The sequence below is a fragment of the Microtus oregoni genome, unplaced genomic scaffold (assembly GCF_018167655.1).
Source record: "Microtus oregoni isolate MIOR12 unplaced genomic scaffold, Mior012 000002F_ref0000024, whole genome shotgun sequence".
In the NCBI taxonomy this organism is placed as follows: domain Eukaryota; kingdom Metazoa; phylum Chordata; class Mammalia; order Rodentia; family Cricetidae; genus Microtus; species Microtus oregoni.
In genome coordinates, this window is record NW_024543061.1 from 27,169,345 (window position 1) to 27,190,458 (window position 21,114).

A 21,114-nucleotide genomic window follows, 5' to 3' on the forward strand; every position below is an offset into this window, starting at 1 on the left:
TGGGGCTGTGACAGCAGGGTACACCATGGTATGAGCCCATGATGGAGGAGACTACCCACCACATGGCTGGGAGTAAAAAAGAGGAGAATCCTCTTTAAGAGCACACTCCCATGATCTTAAAACCTTTCACCTCGTAAAGGTGTTTATATAATTTTCCCTTGTGTCCAATTGGTGAAAACAAAACACCACCCATTGACACACCCTAATTAAAAAAATAATTTGCCTCATGTATTAAAAGAGTGTTTATTTCTACCTCTAGTGGCCAAGGATTTATTGCTGTGTTCATGGTAGAAGACATCAGGGCAGTTGCTCCTGGGAACTCTTGGCTGGGAGCAGGAGGACAGGAGACAGGACCTCAGGCAGCACGGTCACCTTAGACCAAACATAAGAATGCTGGGATGTTTGCGCTTAGTCGGGTTGAATGTTTTGAAGGCGAACTTCACTGGGCTTTAGCACTCATGCCTGAATGTGAAGGATAGACAGGGTGACTACCTCCTAGGGCCTGGTGGATGGCCAGACAGCAGAGGTGAGAAAAGATGACTCAGAGGACACTCTGCCTCTGTGGCTATCTGCATAGTTCCCAAGGTAGCAGAGCTTTTCCCTGGAGGGATCCTGGGTAGAAAGTCAGACCCAGCCAGTCTGCTCATTCCTTTCAGTCTCTGCAAACCCAGAGCTTTCTACATGTCCCTCTTTCCCCTCATAAACACACGAAAGCCTCTTGGTTTGGGGCTCAGTGGCAGAGCTACCTATCATGTGTGTTAAGGCCCAGTGTTGAAGCCTCAGTGTTGGAAACTGCATAGCTTCCATGCTGAGAACTGTTCTCTTCTACACCACCAAGGATGCAATGGCCCTCACCCTGAGAAGGTCTGAGAGCAGGGACTGGGGATTCTGCCTCTCACATCTCCAGCAGTGGGGCAGGGTCCGGCACATGGTGGGTATTTTGTGAGAGGAACTGCCTTTGAGGACAGGACCAGCAGAGCCCAGAGCTACTTTAGTGACCCAGCAGGCACAATAGTATGTGTGGATGATCTATGGCCACCTGCCACCCTGCAGCCCAGCTTGCCAAAGTGAGTACTAGAGCTGCCTCCCTGACCCCTGCCTCCTAATGGCCACTTCTTCCTAAGCTGGGGCCAGCTCAGTTCTGAGTCTGTTTGCTGGGAGCAGGAATCAGACCCTGCTCCCCCGGCTGGATGCTTCTGTTATGGATACAAGGCCTGGACTCTGGCCATTGGCTGATTTCCATGTTCCTGTCATGCCACCACCACCACCGCCACAGCCACCACCATTCTAGCTGGCCTGTGGCATCTGCTCACCTTCATTTGAGGCGGGGAATGGGGGAGTAAAAAGACAAGTTGTCAATCAGATGTTTGAGAAACCCACGCTCTATTCTTGACCAGCTCAGAGTCCCAAAACTAGTCCCCAAGGCCTCAGTTCCCTGCCTAGAAAACCAAGATGCTGGCTCTTCATTGTAGGGCTGGGGAGAATGCCTGACTCAACCCCAGCAGCTGCTGAATTTCACAGCTCTGTGCACTGAATGATATGTCATTAAAACCTAAGTCAAGACCTCAGCTCTCATAAATGTGAACCCAAAGGTTCCAGCACTCTGTCTCGAGAAGCACTGACCAAGATCTGTTTCAGGTCAGGCCTGGCCTTCATTTCCAGGCCCCGAATCAAGATGGCCAGTTGATTATGTGTCTGCATACACGTCTGCTTTACTGTGTTATATGCCCCCTCATCTTCAATGAACAGAGCCTGACTATGGCTCCCTGGATGGCTGGGAGATATCTTGTTCTGGTATCAGTTCCAGTTCCTGCTCACCCCGGCCCCTGAAGCTCACAAACAGTCCAAACGCAGTGAGAGGACACAAAGTGAGTCTGCCCCGTGGCTGTCATTCACAGCAATGGGTTGATGGGAGCTGTCATGTAGAGCAATGGGTGGATGGGAAACTTACCTATTAGCCTCTTAGTGGGGAGGTCCTTAGCCATAAGCCTTTAACATCTCCTGGGCCTCTCTAGAAAGAGCATGCATCAGGAGTGCCCAGGAATCAGTACTTGGGTACACCCACGGCAGGCAGCAGCGAAGAGCTTCTTCTTCCAGCCAGCAGGGATTCAGGAGACCGACATCATTTTACCACCTTCTCCCTTACTCCTCTTTTTCTTCTTTTAAAAGACCTTTGGTCCTAAGTGACCACAGTGGTTATTATATGAGGCAGAACATGGAAGAATGTGGAATTATGTGGTGTGAGGCATAGTGATAAGTGTCCCCACGATCCTGCCTTTATCTGAACATGGCAGGCAGGGTGTGGCTGAGTCTCTTATTTAACTGCCCACATCTATTCTGTGGCCACAGCCGCTGCCTCTTCTACTTGTGGGAGTCAAGGATGGAGGATAGGTGAGTGTGGGTTCTGATGCCATGTGTGACCTGGAAGGGGGGCAGGGCTGAGCTCTCAGACATCTGAGCCTGTGGTAGAGGTGACCATCAGGTGAGGGCAGCTCATGGCTGTTTAGGTTCTGTGTGCCAAGCATATGACTAACTGTTCCGACCTGGAGACACCCCACTGAAGTGTCAGGAGACAGTCACCCACCTCTCAAGGCACACAAGGCTTAATCTTTAGATTTTAGTAATATCTTGCTATGTGGGTTCTCCCTGTGTCTGTTTTGTTCTTTCCAGCCACAGAGAGCCAATGCACCCTCCAGGGACCTCTGGGATTTGTTCTTAGTGAGACAGGGAGGAAAATGCCCTTGGCAGTGACTTGCAACACAGTTGTGACTCCAGCCTCCTAGGGCCTGGAGCAGTGGAGGGCAAAGATCTGGCCACAGCGGGAGGAGCATCCAGGGCTCCAGGGCTTCCTGTGCAGACAGCAAGGGTCCTATGGGAGACAAAACTGGGGTAAGGGGCTGTTGGAAAGTGAGAGGACTGTGGGTTGTGACGTAGTGTGGTGTGACATTACCTGCTTCTTGGACCTCTGGGGTCAGTGTTACCTGTGAACTTGGGCTTGTTTGGCAGAATTAAGGATATGCTATTGTTAGTTCTGACGTCACACCTGAGACGTCACACCTGAGATCAAGTGCCTGCGGCTGGCCTTGCTCAGAGCTGACCTGGGATTCCGGGCAACTGGGCCTGTGGCAGGGGTGACCAGCAGGGGAAGGACAGCTCATGACTATTTAGGCCATGTGTACAGAGCCTACGACTGACTGACTGTCCCGGTCCAGAGACACCCACTAAAGTGGCAGGAAATTGCTGAAGTCTGTTTCAGACTGGCCTGAGGGTCAGCCTCTGGGCTGTACTTCAAAAGAGCACAGTGTTTCTAAGGTTGTGACTTAGTTCTCAGGGTACCTGTCACCTTTCTCTGTAAGGACCTGCCTGGCGTCTGTCTTTCCACTGTGTGCTCTGAGCTCCCCTCAGGTCTTCCTTGTCCTTGGGGCCTGGTAATGCTTTGTTGAACTGACCCTGCTTCCCAGTGTGCCATTAGTCAAATGTTTGCTTAGTCACTTAGCATTTATCCAGCACCTACATTACATCAGTCCTGTGCAACACCTAGAACAGAGAAACGTCAAAAACACAACACATTCCCGCGCTAGGAACTCTGGGCAGTGGCTGCCACTGTTGGGTTGTGAGATTAATGAAAGCAGAAAGTGACAGCTGGATTGGACAGATTCCCCAGAAGGAAGACAGAGGAGAAGATGTTCCCAGAAGACCCCACTGTCCCCAAAGATGATGAGCAGCTTCAGAGCACGATGGGAATAGAGGGGTTTTGCAGGCCTGACTTCTCTGTGTCTGCTGGATGCCAGCAGCTTTCCCCTTTAGATGGTCCACCTGCCCAGTCCTGACCGGCTCCATTCCTACTTTGCATTCTATGTGAACTTATTTCCGGTCCTAGGCTCCCCCACTTTCCTGGGGTGTGGTATCCTTCAGACTGTTTCTGTCTTTGGGGAGGGATCCTCAGATTCCTCCCCCTAGCACTTGTAAGTCCAGGGACTGTTAGTGGAGCATTTGAGGAGGTCTTGGGCAGGAGTCCTTTCTCCTGGCACCATACTCTGATTCCCCCATTCCCAGAGCAACTGCAGTTGCTACCTCCTCTTCCTTCTGCCTCTTCTCCCTCTGCCTCTTCTCCCTCTGCCTCTTCCTTCTCCTTTCTAACCTCTCCCCTTCCTTCTCTTCCAGTCTTCCTTGTTCCCTACTCCTTTTCTCCTTTCTCTTTCCACTCTTCCTCCTCTGCTTTCTTCCTCTATTTAGGCCTTCCTTTCTCCCTTCCTTCTTTCCTATGTGCTTTGACTCCTTCCTCTCCTCCCTTCTCCCTCAACCTGCACCCAGAAAATAGGGTCTTAAAGAAAGTTTTATCCAGTTATAAAGGCAACAGGAGCCTTCTGACCTATTGATAGTCATGCCTAGCTTTAAAACAATCAACTCCAGATCATTTTTAAGTGCATCCTAGCATCTGTGGCTAAGTCAGATGAAGAGCCTCAGTGGCGGTAAGTGTGGCATGGTATTGATGTCTGCCCTTTTGTTTGCAGTTCCCACTTGGCTGTGTGACATGTGGCTGTGCCAGCACTCCTAGTTGTGAAGACCCAGTACTGAAGACAGACATTGGACAGGCCTGGTTCAGCCCGCTGGTAAGTGGTCGGTGGCTTTTGGAGGCCATGGTGGAAGTGACTGAGGGCGACACTCTAGACACGCAAGTCTTTCCTCTGAACTCCCGTATCTGACTAGGAACTACATAGAATATTGTCAGCTCCACACCAGGTCCCATCCCTAGGAGTGCAGAAGCCCTCTGCAGTATCCAGAGACACTAGCTCTGAGGAAACAATGTCAGTCAGTGCCCCCTCCTCCCTTATCAGCTGCTCCTGATGGTGGGACATCCTTTCTCGTGCTCCCATGAAAATCTGACGTCTGCAGTCTCCCACTGCCCACAGGGGCTTAAGCCCCAGCATACAGAGGGAGCTTAGTGCAAAGGCGTGGATCATTTGTCTTTTAATGGGACCCAACCTGTAGGAGGAAAGGAGAACCAGGGGGAGAGAGAATGAGAACATGAATATGAGAATGTGTATGCGTGTTTATGGTGTGAAGCAGAAGCTCTTAACTTACAATTGTGCTCCATGTCTGTTCTTTCGGGGTAACCAGACTCTCCTGGAGCTCGCTGAGGGCTCAGAGCACTCGCCTTTTTTAAAGCACAAACTCTGGTTTCCTTGAAAGGGAAAGGAGCACATGATGAGTAACAAAAAAATCTTTGGGACATTTAACAAATTCCAGAGGAGTTTTGAATCTTGGGGCAGGAACTGGAGCAGCATCCCAGAATCTCGCCTCCATCACGGCTAGCCCAGTGATCTCTGGGCTGATGCATCGTTTTCCTTTCTATGTCCCTTGTGTTAATAGAGTTCAAGACTGAATTGGCTTCTTGGGATGAAACACATCATTATGGTTACTTAGTGTGCACCTGCTTACAAATTAATCCCTGCCTTTCCTCAGGAAGTTCCTAATGAGAGATTACACCCCCTCAGAGACACCCAGAGCGACAAAGACTTGATCACAATGGCTAGGTACCATGTCTTAAGTGTTCACATAACAAACTTTACTATCCCTTAACTGATGCTCAGTGGTTAGGTGAACTGGCCAAAGACCACACAGCTTCTAAATGACATTGCTGAGATTTGAACCCAGGTGGTTTTATTTCAGCATTGCTACCTTTACCCACTGAGCCATCTTCAGGTACCTGCTCACCACCAGCACTGTGGAAGGGGATTACAAAAAAGGTGCCCCACTTTCACAGAATCCCAGTTCCCTGGGGACAGAGTTAGAGCCATGCTCATGGGAGCACATCTGGAACCATGGACTGAGCCCTGAGCAGGGAAGATAGCCAGCGAGCCACCAGACGTGGCAGGGCAGCTGCTCTGCAGTGGAGATGAGAGGACCAGTATCTTTCTGCTAGACAGAATGGACCAAAGTCAGGAGAGCTCAGGACCAGCTGTGCTGGGCCACAGCACCCCCAAGCCCAGGGAAGCAGGAAGCTTGGTGCTTCTGGAACTGGTGGCCTAGAGTCCTAGGAGGGTGTGTGTTGGGTGTATATAGTTCACATGTCCATGATCATACCAGAGGTGCTTGCTTCCACTTTGGAAGCGCCCAAGGCTCAGGGCTTTGAAAGTGCTATGGAGATTGGTTTGCTACCGTGGTACCAGGTAGAGCAGTGGCAGCCGAGTAGGCAGAACTCATGGGAGAACTTCTGGACACAACCCAGAAAATCTGCTGCCCTATGCAAGCCTTCACAACTCGGATGGGATGTGTCCTCTGCACCTGTTTTCCAGTTCTTTCTTACTTGCAAGGCCCAGGGGTGAGCTGGGTGGGAGCAGAATGGAAGCACAGTGACCTCCAGGGCTGGGTAGGCAGGAAATTCCCTTGTCCCAGGACATCCAGATCCTCCTTCCGTCTCTTCCACGTGGTTCTGGCTCCACCTTCCACAACCATGTATGGTCTGCGCTGGAAGGGAGCCCAATGGCCATTCTGTTCTCCCCGCAATGAGAGACAGGTAAAGTGAGGCAAAGAGGAAAAGGGACCCCTGTGTCCACGCAGGTGTCAAGGGTCAGAGCTGTTCAAAGTACAGGTGTTTGGCTTTAGTCCAGACCTACTCACCAGAAATGGCCCAGCCTTAGGACCCTGTAGCGGCGTAAATGAATGCAGACAGAGTGTAAAAATATATAGAGAGCTTTAATGTAGAAATAGACTTACAGAACCACCGTTCCCGCGGAGACCAGGAAAGCAGAAGCGAGAAGCTCGGAGCTTGCTCGCCAAATTTATAGGCAGACATTAGCCCGAGGCGAACACGCCCCTTAAGGGGCGGGACTTATCCCTACATCTCCCCTTTTTGTCTAAATAAGACAGAACTAAACCAAATACAACTACATACAATAACAACAAATAATAAATACAACAAACAATATTGAGAACAAAAGCTTTGCTAAACATTCTATCTCAAGAAGTCCAAATAATGTAAAGAGTAACTACAATTATATAATCTTCAACTCAGTCAAAGATCTGAGAAGGGAATAAACACTACTCAACAAACGAGATATATCCAAAATGTGCAACAATTGACAGAGACAACTGACTACCTGGGCAATCACCCAAAGTCTCGTTTGCAACGTTGAGTCAACCAATTTTGGCTAAGGCCTAACATAACTGACATACCATTATTAAAGGCAAGGAACTTTTCAAAACTATCTTACCCTGTCTTGGCAAGATATGACAGTCCTGTTTTATCCATTGATGCACGCTCTGTATCTGTGTCAGTGGTTGAGGTATGGGCATTTCTTTGCCCAAAGGCCAGTTCTGCCAAATAGAAAGGCTCCAGGTGTAGTGTTTTTGGTGCTCAACATTCTCTCGGGAATAGAGCGGTGTTGCCAGGAGCAATTGTGTCTCACTATCACGAAACTCTGAGTTAGATTAAAGGCCATTTTCTACAGCTCTTTGAAGAGGTTGAAGATTATCTATCTATACTGAGTATAATCTCTATATATCTAAAGAACCTGATTAGTCTAATTATAAATGACAAACTTAGATGACAATTAGTCTATATAATTCTCAATATCTATCTAACTTAAAGAATAAGACAATAAACGACTGTGAAAGAAATGAGGACAATGACCTCCAAATATAAACAATGTACAAATATACATTGCAGTAGGTAAATATATATCAATACACAAATATTATATAAGTATCTTAATCAGAGGTAGAAATGTACACTGCAATATGGTAAATATATACAATATATATATCAATACAATATATGTCAATACATAAAAATGTTTTAAACAGAGGTAGAAACATGCATGCGTACAATAGTCAATATAATTTAACTTTGTATCAATATACAAGAATCTATACCAATATATTTGTCTATTATCCCATCATCCCTCTTTTTTTTTTCAAAATGATCCCTGAGCTTATAAAATTCCTCCCCCAACCCTCAATCATATACTAATTATAATCAACCCCTAAATGATGTCCCTAAACCCAAGGACAAACTTTACTGGGAGAGGGGACGTCGTTCTCTAGAATTACTTCCAGCTGTCATAGGGGCGACGTTCTTTCTGGGGGATCCTGTGAAAGTAAAATGATGGTTGAATTTCAAGATAATGTCTTTTAAAATTGCAAATAGTCTCTGAGTATTTTCGTGCAGGTCTGGCCAAAATGTTGTATAAGATGTGCACCATTTCAGCTAACCAAGTTGGAACTGTCTTGTGCAGCTGGTACCCAAAGCAGGTCTTGTAGTAGCGCTATCAGTATCATGACGTCATATCAACCAGGTGGAGTTGTTGTTATGGGGCCCCATCTTCTTCCTGGAAACTTCAAATGTCACTTCAGGAAAAACTCATTGTTCATTATGAAAAACTTAAACATTAATCATATAGACATATATATATATATATATTCAATGAAAGACATGATAGATATATTCAATGAAAAGTATGATAGATATGAAGAAAAGCAAAGATGTTTTCTAAACTCATATTTCTTTCTGTCCCATATCATGGCTCTTGACATGAGACAGAAACTCCAGAAATTCTGGGTTTTTCTCTTACTAACAGGCTTGGAATTGGAGAGGGACTGAGCCAGAGTCCAACTTCAAAACCAGCTTTATAAATTTAGAAATATGGTTTAATATTACTTACACAACCCATTCAGTTGTCTTGATATTTCCTATTGGGCAGGTATTTTTCCATCTGTCAGTATCCAAACATCCAGGGTCCCTTGAATTTCTCAAAGATGAGTGTTTTCCTGTGGAGATAAGAACAGAACCCTGCCCCCATTCTATATGTTTTTCTTACCACCTGTATGAATATCATCGTTGTGGATGAGTTGTCATTTCTCCTTTCCAAGAGGTTTCTCCTCTTCAAATCGAAACTTTATTAATTTTGATGGTATCCACAATTTTTCTTCTCCTGTGGAAACAAGAGCAAAACCCCTTCCCCAACGTAGCACATCTCCTGGCTTCCACTGAGAGGTCAGCACATCTTTGAAATAAATCGGTTGATTTAGTTCAGCAGACTTTTCCATTATCCAATGTCTTTCTGCTGCTGTCGTTCCTTTCTCATTAGCGTTAAGAAAATTCAAGGTTAATAAAGCATTATGTAATCTATTTCTGGGGGTATTTTCAGTCCCTTTCTGTTTGTTCAGCATATCCTTTATAGTACGATTTGATCTTTCTATAACTGCCTGACCTGTAGGATTATTTGGTATACCTGTAATGTGTTTTATATTATAATAATCAAAAAACCGTTTCATTTTCTTAGATACATATGCTGGACCATTATCTGTCTTTATTTGCGCAGGTATACCCATGATGGCCATAACTTCCAATAAATGTGTGATTACTGAATCAGCCTTTTCTGAGCTCAGGGCAGTAGCCCATTGAAAACCTGAATATGTGTCTATGGTGTGGTGTACATATTTTAATTTGCCAAATTCTGCAAAGTGGAACACATCCATCTGCCAGATTTCATTCCTTTGGGTGCCCTTTGGATTAGCCCCTGCAGGCAGTGGCGTTTGGTTATAGAAAGAGCAAGTAGGGCATTTCTTTACAATCTCCTTAGCTTGTTGCCATGTAATTGAAAACTCTTTCTTCAAACCTTTGCTATTAACATGATGTTTTTTATGAAATTCAGAGGCTTGTAGCACACTACCAATCAATAATTGATCAATTTCTGCATTACCTTGTGCTAGAGGACCTGGCAGACCCGTATGGGATCGGATGTGTGTTATGTACATAGGGCAAAGCCTGTTCCTGATCAAATCTTGAACCTGGAGGAACAATGAGGTTAGTTCAGTATCATCAGGTATAAATTCAGCAGTTTCAATATGTAAAATAACTCTTTCTGCGTATTGTGAATCTGTAACTATATTAATAGGTTCTTTAAAATCCCTTAGCATCATAAGAATGGCATATAATTCCGCCTTCTGGACAGAAGTATACGGACTTTGTTCCACCTTATCCAAGTCTTCTGATTTGTAACCTGCCTTCCCTGATTTATTGGCATCAGTATAGAATTACGGGCTCCAGTTATTGGAGCATCACGGACGATTCGAGGAACAATCCAAGAAGTTCTCTTTATGAAGTTAAGCCTCTTGCTTTTTGGATAGTTGTTATTAATGTCTCCCAAAAAATTAGCACAAGCTCTTTGCCATGGTTCATTATCTTCCCATAATTTCTTTAGTTCATCAGCAGTGAAAGGCACTATAATTTCTGCTGGGTCTATGCCTGCTAGTTGACGAAGTCTCAGCTTGCCTTTTATAATTAACTCAGAGACTTTTTCCACATAAGTTTTCAGTTTCTTACTTGGTTTATGTGGTAAAAAGATCCATTCCAAAATAATATCATCTCTCTGCATTAAAATTCCAGTAGGAGAAATTTTTGATGGTAGTATGACGAGAATACAATCGAGCTCTGGATTCACCCTGTCCACATGTGCCTGTTGTAATTTTTCCTCAATCATTGTCAGTTCCTTTTCTGCTTCAGCTGTTAATTCTCTGGGACTGTTTAAATCCTTATCACCATCCAAGGTTTTGTTCAAATGAATTATTAGATCAGGTGTTATTCCAATAGCTGGTCGTAGACTGGAAATGTCTCCTAACAGTCTTTGAAAGTCATTAAGAGTCCGTAGGCGATCTCTCCTAATTTGTGCTTTTTGTGTCTTAATTTTTTGCAAACCTATTTTATAACCTAAATAATTAACAGAATCTCCCTTCTGAATCTTTTCAGGAGCTATTTGCAATCCCCATTTAGGTAAAAGTATCTTTATTTCTTCAAACAGTCTGTTCAAGGTATCCATGTTTGAATCGGATAACAAGATGTCGTCCATGTAATGGTATACTATAGATCTGGGAAATTTCTTGCGTATTATTTGCAATGGTTGGTTCACAAAATATTGGCACAGGGAGGGGCTATTTAACATACCCTGGGGGGAGAATGGTCCAGTGGTACCTCCTCGAAGGTTGAGAATTGTTATAAGTAGGCACTGTGAAGGCAAATTTTTCTCTATCTTCTTTTTGCAAAGGTATAGTGAAAAAACAATCCTTTAAATCAATAACTATGAGAGGCCATCCTTTTGGTAATAAAGAGGGCAAAGGAATTCCAGATTGCAGAGAGCCCATAGGTTGAATAACCTTGTTGATGGCCCTGAGATCTGTCACCATTCTCCATTTACCTGATTTTTTCTTAACCACAAATACAGGAGAATTCCAAGGGCTTGTAGATTCTTCTATATGTCCAGCATCTAATTGTTCTTGTACCAGCTGTTCTAAAGCCTGTAACTTTTCCTCAGCTAAAGGCCATTGCTTTGTCCATATTGGTTTCTCAGTCAACCATTTTAGAGGCAAGGCTGTTGGTATCTCTGAAGGGACATCAATTGCTTGTTCTTTTACAGCCCGAATGGCCGGTTTTCTCAGTTTGTAATATCTTTTAATATTATTCTCAGAAATATAGGCTCTAGATTTAGCAGGAATGTTAATTTCAGTATTCCATTGTTGTAATAGGTCACGACCCCATAAATTCATTGCGATATTGGCTACATATGGCTTTAATTTTCCTATTTGTCCCTCTGGCCCTATACATTCAACCCATCTCGTGCTCTGCCTTACTCGAGATAGGGTTCCAATTCCCAGGAGCTGAACATTTACATTTTGAAGAGGCCAATACGGATGCCAAGATTCTGGGGTAATGATACTTACATCAGCACCTGTGTCCAGCAGGCCAGTAATAAAAATGCCATTTACACACACTCTCAGTTTAGGTCTTTGATCATTTATAGAAGTTTGCCAAAACACACGTAACTTATCTTTCTGATCATTATTGCTTGTAACAGTAGGCATGGGGCTTCCTAATTGTCCTGATGAGGCACGTTCTCTGCAGAAACTGGATATGACTGAACCATGTTTGCCATGGGGGCCTGTGAGGCCCCCCCTCTCACGTTTCCCGGCTGTATCAGGTTGCCTTGTCTATCTCTTGTAGACCTGCATTCATTCATCCAATGTCTGCCCTTTCCACATCTTCTACATAAACCTGAAGGCTGAGTCCTCCTATTTCTGTTATTTCTAGAAGATGCATTATTATTATTATTTCTGAAAGATGCATTATTATTATTATTATTATTTCTGAAAATCCGTTGTCTACAATTCCTTTTAATATGACCCATTTTTCCACAATTAAAACATTTGGTATTCTGGTGTCTCCTTTTACCATTGGAAATTGCTTCTTCTACCCATGCTTCAGTGCCATAATCAAATGTATCAACATTGAGTGTATGCAAGACCCATTCTTCCAACGGCGCTGATCTGAGCTTTAAAGGACCCAAAATCCTTTTGCATTCCACATTTGCATTTTCATAAGCCAAAGACTCAATCATTATACGTCTTGCTTCTGGGTCAGATATTCCTATTTGTACAGCCTTAGTTAATCTTTGTAAAAAGTCACTAAAGGGTTCTCTCTGACCCTGTTTAACTCTGACAAATGATTCCATTCTCTGTCCTGGGTCTTGTACCCTGTCCCAAGCCCTTAAGGCTGCTGTAGTACACATGGAGAGTGTGTTTTCATCCAAATTAGCTTGTTCCTGAGGATCGGAAAAGAGCCCTTCACCTAGAATTTGATCTAGGGAAATGTCAATTCCCTTTGCTTTTTCCTGCTGTTCTAAGAGTCTAGCCTCTTGCCTGAATAAGCATTTCCATTTCAATTGCGGTCCACTCTCGAGTACCGCAGAGCTCAGCTGGAGCCAGTCTGAGGGGGTTGCTCTGCTTGTCGTGGCCCAAGATCTTAGCATCTCTTTAACAAAAGAGGCTTGCATCCCAAAAGTCATGACAGCCTGTTTTATTTCCTTGAGATCATTCATACGCACAGGCTCCCATGTATCCTCCTTGATGACCCTAGGGTTTTTGGAACCAATCACCTTCTCTGTTGTTATTACGGGAAAGGCAGGTAGAGCTGTAGGTAGAGCTTTGTGGAAATTGTCCCGGAGAGACTTACCCACAGATGTAGTTAAAATTTTCCTTTCTACCCTTTGCTCTTCTTCATCAGAATTTAGAAATTCCTCAATCTTTTCAATTCTATTCACCATTGCCTTCTGCAATGTCTGAATCTCCTGTCCAGAATTATGTTCCAAAGCCTTCATTGAGGATTCTAATGTATGAAGTTTGTCCGTTAGAGATAACATCTCATCTTTGGACATAATTTTTATGGCATAAACCGTGCCTTCTTGTATTGACAATCTTTCCGTCAATCTGTCATAAGCTTTAGACAAAATCCGATTGTCACATTCAGCAGTTTTGATTCTCTCAGTTAATGTTTCATTTCCTACAGAAAGGGACTGAATCTTATGGTCCAGATCAGCTGTTCCCTCTTCCATAGTAATGAATTTCTCCTTAACATCAGTCTGAAGAACTTCAACCTGATTCTTGAGAAGATTGTTATCAGCCTGGAGAACTTCAAACTGATTCTTGAGAAGATTGTTGTCATTCTCAATTGTTTTTAAGCGTTCAATCTCTACCTTAAGAATCCTGGATTCGTCTCGTAAAGACTTTATCATATTTCTATTATCAAACCATTTGATGCCAATGAAAACTACGAATCCCAGAAGGATCCATATATGTGGGGTGATAGACACCTCTTGTAAAATCTCCCACATGGTACAATTAAAAAAATCATTAAATTCTTGAACAGTAATGTGTTCAGACATTTTATTTATAAAAGAAAAAAATTTACCTGCAATGATCGGTTCCTGCCAGTGGTGGTCTCTGTGTTTTTGGAGCCTGTCCTAGAACTAGCTCTTGTAGACCAGGCTGGCCTTGAACTCACAGAGATCCTCCTGTCTCTGCCTCCCAAGTGCTGGGATTGAAGGCGTGCACTACCAAGGCCTGGCAGGCCTCAAACTCACAGAGATCTGCCTGCCTCTGCTTCCCAAGTGCTGGGATTAAAGGCGTGCTCTACCACTGCCTGGCCGGCCTCAAACTTGTGATCCTCCTGCCTCTGCCTCCTTCAGCAAATCCTACCGGCGTGCACCACCACAACCGGCCAAGTCACTTTGTAACAGACCAAATCTGACACTGTGGCAGCTTTTGTTGCAAAACCGCAAGTACTTGAGCTTCTGCTAATTCAGGCAGTGGGGTTCCGCTGCAAAACTTAGCCAAGGCAGGCAGAATGGGCCTGTGTTGCCGAGTGGGTCTCGGACTCGGCACTGGGGCCGGAGTCACGAACTGAAAAACAGCACCCGGGAGGGTGCTGTGTTAGGTAGCGGGCTACCCGCTTGAGTCGGGGGCAAAATAGCCCGACGTTGGACGCCAAAATGTAGCGGCGTAAATGAATGCAGACAGAGTGTAAAAATATATAGAGAGCTTTAATGTAGAAATAGACTTACAGAACCACCGTTCCCGCGGAGACCAGGAAAGCAGAAGCGAGAAGCTCGGAGCTTGCTCGCCAAATTTATAGGCAGACATTAGCCCGAGGCGAACACGCCCCTTAAGGGGCGGGACTTATCCCTACAGGACCCTCTCTCCATTTAAAGTATAAATGAGGCTCAGAACAGCTATGGGCAGGCCCAGTACAAAACCATAAACTTATTTAAAACACTGTGAGATTTTATTTTGCTTTTTTGGTGTAACTCAGTTGTGATATTCTCAAGTTTGAAGTTTGTAGATGACTGTGGCTTAGAAAAGCCCAAGGCCAGATAGTCCTGACTCAGGTGAGATGGACAAATCTGCTCAGACATCCCCAAGTACTCTGCGTTTGACTTGCACCCTGCCAACTCTTAGAATTTTAAGATTTTTCTCTCCTCTCTCCCTTTCTTCTCCTCTCCATTCTTTCCTAACCCCAGTCCTTCATCCCCCATCTCTTGTTACCAAACATTTGCCCAGTAGGATCAATCAGATGGTACCCATTGCAGGGCTTTTTAAAAAACAGGGTCTCATGTATCTCAGGCTGGACTTGAACTCTCTGTATATAACTAATGATTACTGTGATTCCCGAGTCTCCTGTTTCCACCTCCTGAATACTGGGATTGTGTAGGTATGTGTCCCCATACCCTGTTTGTTTGTGGGGAAGGGGAAGAATCCACCTCCTCGAGCATGCTAGGCAAGAAATCTCCCAACTGAGCTATATCCTGGTTCCTGGCAGTAGTGGTTTTTTTTGTTTTGTTTTGTTTTTTTGTTTTGTTTTGTTTTTTTTGTGTGTGTGTGAATTTCTCGACCATAGCTTTTGAAAAGACCTACAAAAAATTATTTATATAATTTGTCCACAATGTTGGGCGAAGAGCCCAGCCAGTGCCTAGATGTGCTAGGCAAGGGCTGTTCACTATGAACTACACTCCTGCCCACTACAGTGAGGTCAGCCTTTACTGAAGTGCCATGGGTACCACCGCAGCTGCTGCCCTACTCTGTAAGGGCTCAGCACAGAAGGACTCTGAAAGGTTTGCAGGCTATATTTCCACTCCACCCAGGAAGCCTCCTCTAACACTCTGGTGTGACCCCTGATGGTGCATTAGCAGCCCCTATGGGTCATCATCCCAGGAGGCAGCCTGCCTTCTCACCTGGAACTAGCCCTAGGGCATGGTGGGTCACACCCTTTGCCTCTGAAACCAGCTGGCCACTAGGAGTACAGTCCGTGCTCACCCTGTCCCTCTTCTACAGGGTTCCAGGAGTAAGTTGAAGCCCTCGCAGGAACATGAGTGAGGACACGGTCCCTGAGGCGACCTCGCCTCCACCCTCTCAAGGGCAGCACTACTTTGACCGGTTCTCTGAGGATGACCCCGAATACCTGCGCCTTCGCAACCGTGCGGCTGACTTGCGGCAGGACTTCAACCTGATGGAGCAGAAGAAGAGGGTCACCATGATCCTGCAGAGCCCTGTGAGTGGGCAGGGCCTGGAGGGATGGTTTCCCTGGTGGCTCCTCTACCCTCATTCAGGGTCTTGCCAGCTTAGGCCTGCTGAACAAGATGGGCCTGGCCATGTGGGTGTTAGATTGCCTCTCTAACCACTGGCCAAGGACAAACTTGGGGGCATGCATAAACTCTGCTTCAGGACATGGCAGAGATAAGACCCCTTCCCCAGTTTCCTCTGCCATATCTGAGCTTCTGTTTCCAGTCCTCCTTTGCTGCAACAGACAGCAGATAGGACTATGTAAACCAAAAGATGGGTTGCCATGGCCTGGCCCAGGGTACTCTTGGCTGAGTAGCATAGAGTATTCTGCTCACTGTAGGAAGAGTAGAGTCTGAATGTCCAGCCAGGGTTGAGGAAGGGAGTTAAGAGGAAAAATGGGATAGGAGCCAAGCTGACCTGGATGCCCCTGAGTCTACAGACCTGGGTGGATTGGTGCCAGGCTGCAGGGCCTCAGAGCTCATTCCCCAGACAGGCAGTACACTGAAAGATGCAGGGCTGAGGGGTTAAGAGTGCTTTTGGCCTTGGAATAGGAAAGAAGAGCAGGGGAGGGAGGAGGATAGGACACAGGCTGGGAAGTCCAAGGAGGAAGCTGACTTCTCCAGGGCCTTTTGGAACGGGGCATCCCATAGTCTGTGGGCAGTTTTCAGCAGGAGAGCACAGACTGTTCAGAGGAATGGGAAGGAATGAGCCTAGAGTGTTTGTGACACTGTGTCAGGATCCTGGAGGAAGATATCAGGTTCTTAAAGACCTTGGGGTGAGGCAACCCCCAGACATGCAGAGAGTCACCAGGAGGGATGGTGGAGTAGAGCATCACTAGCCCTGGCTGGTGGGTGAGGCAGGATATGGGGATGCAGGAGCCTTGCTTCCTGGCCCCTGTTAAGAGGATCCTCAGTATCATACAACTTCCTGTTCCTCCCATGTTTCCTCCTACCACCTGGCCAGCGGCTAAGTTCCCAGTGTAGGGAACTGAAAACCTGAGCTTAGCATAGTGCATCACAGTGGAGGCACTGCAGAAATCCTCCAGTCCTTCTCCATCTCCTCCTATCCAAGCACTAAGAATGCCAAGAAACTGAGAGATGTGTGAGGGGAGCCCTGGATGTGCTAATGGGGAAGGAGTATACTTTCTCATTCAGTTAATTCTAACTACAGTGAAGTCCTACCATGCCTGGTATGGCCTTGGCTATCACTCATATAGAAGGGAGCCAGAATCTGGACTACCCCCACAGAAAATGAGGGCTTAGACCCACCCCCAGAGCCTCCTTAATAACCTATACAGCAACCTGAGGGCCTACTGAACCTGCTTCTGGGGAACCTTCAGGGTTCTTAGCCCTTACTGAAGAGCTGGAAGACCAGTCCCCAGGAGACCTACAGGAGCTGTTCTCTTGTGAGGAGCTACAGGACGGGAGTGTGTTGAGATCATCCCCTGTGAAGTGTTCAGGGACCAGCCCCCCAGGGTTTTCTGTGCTCTCAGCTTCTAGGGATCTGCAGGGTTCTTGGTCCTTCTGTGAGGAGCTGGACACCAATCCCTAGGGACCTGCTGGGCCTGCAGCCTCTTGTGAGGACCTGCTGGGCCCTCAGCTCTCCACGAGGACTGGGCTCCAACCCCTCCACCTGCTGCAGTCTTTCAGGGAAGAGCTGGAAGGTCTCATCCAGGAACAGATGAAGAAAGGCAACAATTCCTCCAACATCTGGGCGCTACGACAGATTGCGGACTTCATGGCCAGCACCTCCCACGCAGTCTTCCCAGCTTCTTCCATGAGTATGTGGGTGTCTGGGTATCTGCCAGGAGTGGGGGAGGAGGAATGAGGTAGGGAAGGGAGGAGGAAGCACCAGAAGCTGCTTGGTTGCTAGGCAATGGCCAAGCTGCCATTGCATTAGCAGGTCTGGGCAGAGAGATGCTTGGCTCTACTTCTGACGTTCCTGTGAATTAAAGATCCACAGGAGAATCATCTGTGATGCCAGGAATGGGAAGGGTAGAGGCGACTTCAGGGGATGAGAAGAGATGCGCGGAGCCAGGAGACCAGCCAGAATGGTGGCTATTGGGCAGTAGAGGAGCTATGGCTATGTGTGGGCTCCCTTCCTGGAATGTGCAGCTCTGCCCACAGCCTCGAAGCTGCCCTTGCTCCATATGACTCAGATGTATAGGGTGATGGCTACAGCTAAGGAAAACATTAGAGAATGAGAAGCTAAAACCCACTCGGCTGTGTTCTGAGAACTCCAAAATCACTGTTAGCAATATTTTGATGTATCTTTCCAACTTTTTCTTTTAATATAGATATCTTATTGAAATAAAGAATGCAATCATATTACACATATAATTTTAATGGCATATCAACTCAATTTTGCATCATAAATATGGTTCTGCAATATTTTTTGTGGTTGCAAGCCATTGAGTTGATTGTTCCCTATTAGATTTTTATATTGTATTCAGCTTTTTGATATTATGAACTACAATGTGGTAAACATACTGGTAAATAAATTTGGTGCTATATGCACAACTATCTTTTAAAGATAAATTATAATGAGAAAGATAAATTATAATGAAATAGCTGAACTGTCTTCCAAAGACAAATTTTAAGAATTGCTAGAGGAATGCAAATATGTGTTTGAAGACATATGCATAATGCAGATTGTGTCCCTTTGCCATCCTGGAGAAGGAGGTTGTGCCAACCTTGCCCTCAACAGAATGTGGTGGGCATTGCCCTTCCTCAACCTCGTCTTAGACTGCTACCATTTCCTTTCCCCTGAGGCAGGCTATACCAAAAACTTCATCTGTAGTGTTTTTTATTATAATAAAATGTTTATCTCATACTTTCCAATTTTCCTATTACTGTATTTTGTATGAGTTTTCAAATCTTTATAAATTAATGCTGCTTCCCTATGACATGCCAAATATATTAGGTTTTTTTCTAGTTTCTCCTTTGCCTTTTAACTTCAGTCACAGCATTTTTCACATTGTGTAGAGTATTTTCTCACAGAGCAGAACCCTCTGCCTTCCTTTGTGTCTTCTGCTCCTGGCCCCGTGCCTAGACAATTACAGCCCTTTGTCTTAACGTCTTGTACAAATGTAGTCTATAAAGTAATTTTGGAGTTATTTTGTCAAGCTCTATTCTCCTATACCTTAAAATAATCCTTTGGTGATTTTGATTGGGATTGATTTGGTAGAGGGATTGAAATTTTTAATTTTTATTTTAGAATATAGCCTCCATGGGGGAGATGTGTGTGGTTGGTTCTTAGAACACTGTACCTAGCATGTGGGAAGTAATTTAACAATATTTTCAAGAATTGATTTAGGATCTTCAGAAACAAGATATGTTTTCTGCTGGTTCTATAATATCTACCAGGAAATCTTACTAGTTATTTCTATACAATCTGACTGTGTCTTAAGCCCATCCAGGAAATAATATATAACTTCATTGTCATAAATGACTCTTTATTCAATTTTTTTTCTTGAGTACACATACATATTCTTCTGCTTTTAAAAACATGTTTTTTATTCATTGTATGTGTGTGTGTGTGTGTGTATACACAAACATGTATGTGTGTGAGTATTTATATGCTATAGCATGAGTATGGAGGTCAGAAGGCCCCTACAGCAGTTGGTTCTCTCCTCCTACATTGTGAGGCCCTTGGTGGCAAGCACTTTTACCCATTGAACCATCTGACTGGCCTTGCATTTTGGATATAGACAATCAAATAATCTGCAAACATTGTCATTTTGCCTCCATCTACCAGCATTTTGCCCTTGGCCTTATTTTTTCTAGTTTTCTGGTTTTATCCCCTCAGGCTTTAGAACGGTGCTTAATAATTTAGAGAATGGGCATCCTTGTCTCGCATCTGACTTTACTGGAATTCTTTAACCACAAAGTTTGAGATCATTATTCTTTATCATATTGAGAAAATGTCTTTTACTTCTAGCCCATTGTAGACCTTTCTCAGAAATAGAATTTGAGTTTTATAAAATGCATTTGGGGCATTGATTCCTTTTTATTCCCCCTTGAACAACTGCCACAATGAGTTATAGTGATAGATCTCTAAATATTGGGCTCTTTTGAAATACATGAAATAAATCATCTCTGGGGTGTGTGTGTGTGTGTGTGTGTGTGTGTGTGTGTGTGTGTACAAGTTCCCATGTAAGCACACATGTCTGTGAAGATCAGAGTTTAACCTTAGGATTTGGTCTTCGGGAGTAGCTCACCACATCTTTGAGGCAGAGTCTCTCATAGCCTAAGTCAGCTAGGCTGGCTTCTCTTCTCTAGTGCTCTTCCTGTCTCCACTCCCCAGTGCTGAGATTACAAATGTGTCCCAACATACTTGCCTTTTTTTAAAAAAGTGGGTTCTAGTGACGAGCAGAGGTCCTCCTGTTTGGGTGGCAAGTGCTTACCAACTAAGCCGTCTCCTTGACCCTAATTTCTTCCTCTGATGCATTGTTTTAGAAATTCTCTCCTGAGTTTTATTGTTAGAATTCTGTTAAGGATTTGTGTACACATATTCTCATGTGAGGTTGAGCAGTCCACTTCCAGGGCATTTAGCCATGACTTTTTAACACAAACCAGGGAGATCCACCTTTGTCCTTCCCTGATGGAGTTTAAACAAGGCAGGAAAATCACCCTTGAAGGTTTGCAGCTCACTTGCAAAGTTGTCCAGATCTGGAAAATTTTCAGAGATTCTTGACGTTTACCTCCAGTTTAGGGAATTTTAAATTTTTATTTTGCTGCTGTGTCATTAAATTTTGATCATATATTTTATATGAAATTATCTATTTCAATGAATTCTCTTTAAAACCAAGTAACTTACAATATTCTTTTCATTGTTGGCTTTTTGAGATGGCACCTGCTTGGCTTCTGCGGCAGTGTGCTCTCAGTTTGTCTTACTGAGCAACTTACCTTTGCTTTCTCATAGGTCGTATACACTAGTTCTTGGGATTACTTATTGGTCCTAAAATTTTTCCTGATTACTAATTTCTTTTCCAACATTGGGGATCAAATGCTTTGTATGTTCTAGGTAATCACTGCACCATCAAGCTATGTCCCAGCCTTTTGTAGGAAGAGGGGGAGCAGCGTCTAGTCACGTAGTTTTGACTGGTCAAGAGCTCTCTCCTCTCACCTTCACCTCACAAGCACTGGGATTACAGGTGGACATTACCTCATCTGACATACTTTAGTTTTGTACTTAATATTTCCCAACATTTCTGTCCTGGTT

At 44.7% G+C, this 21,114-nt stretch overlaps 1 protein-coding gene across 1 annotated transcript in view; it reads left to right on the forward strand.

Annotated features, from left to right (window-relative positions):
* The window catches only part of Add2 (adducin 2), a 121,195-nt gene that overhangs the window by 64,857 nt on the left and 35,224 nt on the right, over positions 1-21,114 (forward strand). The window contains exons 3-5 of the mRNA XM_041630655.1: positions 4,515-4,613; positions 15,664-15,880; positions 17,533-17,671. Of these exons, the coding sequence (XP_041486589.1) occupies positions 15,698-15,880; positions 17,533-17,671 (322 nt within the window). The 5' untranslated portion in view covers positions 4,515-4,613; positions 15,664-15,697. The remainder of the gene's footprint in view (positions 1-4,514; positions 4,614-15,663; positions 15,881-17,532; positions 17,672-21,114) is intronic.